The sequence below is a fragment of the Buceros rhinoceros genome, unplaced genomic scaffold (genome assembly GCF_000710305.1).
Source record: "Buceros rhinoceros silvestris isolate BGI_N320 unplaced genomic scaffold, ASM71030v1 scaffold41338, whole genome shotgun sequence".
Classification (NCBI taxonomy): Eukaryota; Metazoa; Chordata; class Aves; order Bucerotiformes; family Bucerotidae; genus Buceros; species Buceros rhinoceros.
The window spans coordinates 2,872-4,283 of record NW_010428153.1 but is presented as its reverse complement, the minus strand read 5'-3'; the positions used below and the strand labels follow the sequence as shown (position 1 = coordinate 4,283).

Genomic DNA, 1,412 nt, shown 5'->3' with positions numbered 1-1,412 from the left:
TCACTGAGAGCAGATGAATCCCAGCCCATGACTGTTAAAGATGACCTCATATGGGTTCCCCAGCTGAGAGCTTCTGAGACCTTCTACACGGCGTCATATCCAAGCCCGGTTTCACCTCGTGATTTAAAACCCATTTTACTTGCAGCTGTTGCTACTGGCGAGACCCCAAGCCACTAACCCTTTGGTGGTGCATTGTATTGTTTTCTCTTTCAGGATGGGACCTGTGGAGGAAATGCAGCCAGGAAACCAAACCGTCACTACTCACTTCTTGCTTTCAGGGTTTGCCTTCCACGGCAAGGTGCAGCTCCTGGTCTTCACGCTGATTTCCATCACGTTCCTGGCCATCTTGATAGGAAACTCTCTCATTGTTGTGATCACCACCGTTGACCCTGTCCTGCACAGGCCCATGTACTACTTCCTGAAGAACCTGGCCTTGACAGAGGTCTGCTTCAGCCTGAGCATTGTCCCCAAGACACTCACAATTCTGCAGGGGGAGAGAAGGACGATTTCCTTCACAGCTTGTGCCTTGCAGCTCAACTGCATTATTGTCTTTGTCATCTGCGAGTGTTTCCTCCTGGGCGCAATGGCTTATGAGCGGCAAGCGGCTATCTGCCACCCATTGCATTATACCACCGTGATGAGCAGGGACCGCTGCTTTCGCATGGCTCTTGGCTCTTGGCTGTCTCGTGTCCCCGTGGCTCTGGGCTTCACCACACGGTTATTTACCCTGACCTTCTGTGGCAGAAACGCAGTCGATCATTTCTTTTGTGACGTTGCTCCTCTGTTGGCGCTGGTGTGCGCAGACACCACATTGTTTGAACAACTGATTTTCGTTGTGATTGTCACAATAGAGATGACGCTCTTTTCTCTCATAGCTGTCTCTTACCTCCACATCATCCATGCTGTTCTTCACATCCCCTCGGCCGTGGGCCGGAGATGAGCCTTTTCCACCTGCACAGCTCACCTGGTGGTGGTGACTCTTTTCTACAGCACAGTTGGCATCACTCACCTGCGACCCAAGTCCAGCCTCTCACCTGACGTGAAGAAAATAGTTTCCCTGTCTTACATCATTGTCACCCCCATGCTCAACCCTATCATCTACAGCTTGAGGAATCGGGAAGTCAAGCAAAGTCTGAGGAGATGCATTGACAAGTGCTTCCTTTAGGAAGGTGGCTGCTTTTTCTCCATCCAGCTGATGGATTCCTTGGAGCTGCATGGAGCAGAAGTGTTTCCCTAGTTAACACAATGCAATGGAATTTGTGAGTGAAGTGAAATGTCTTTCCAAAAGACTGGTGCTGTTTTAGCAATGATTTTCTGCTAAAACCATCAAATATTTTGCCCAGAATTTTTCCTTCCCACAAAGAAAACCTCCTTGGCAACAACTTAAGAAACACATTAGCCCCCTAGGACTG

The 1,412-nt window shown here is 49.4% G+C and overlaps 1 protein-coding gene across 1 annotated transcript; it reads left to right on the top strand.

The window, feature by feature from the left end:
* Window positions 1-214: 214 nt before the first annotated feature.
* On the top strand, window positions 215-1,165 carry LOC104498754 (olfactory receptor 10A7-like). Its single transcript, XM_010142171.1, is given in 1 exon segment — window positions 215-1,165. A coding segment is annotated over 1 exon segment (951 nt).
* The last annotated feature ends 247 nt before the right edge of the window (window positions 1,166-1,412 follow it).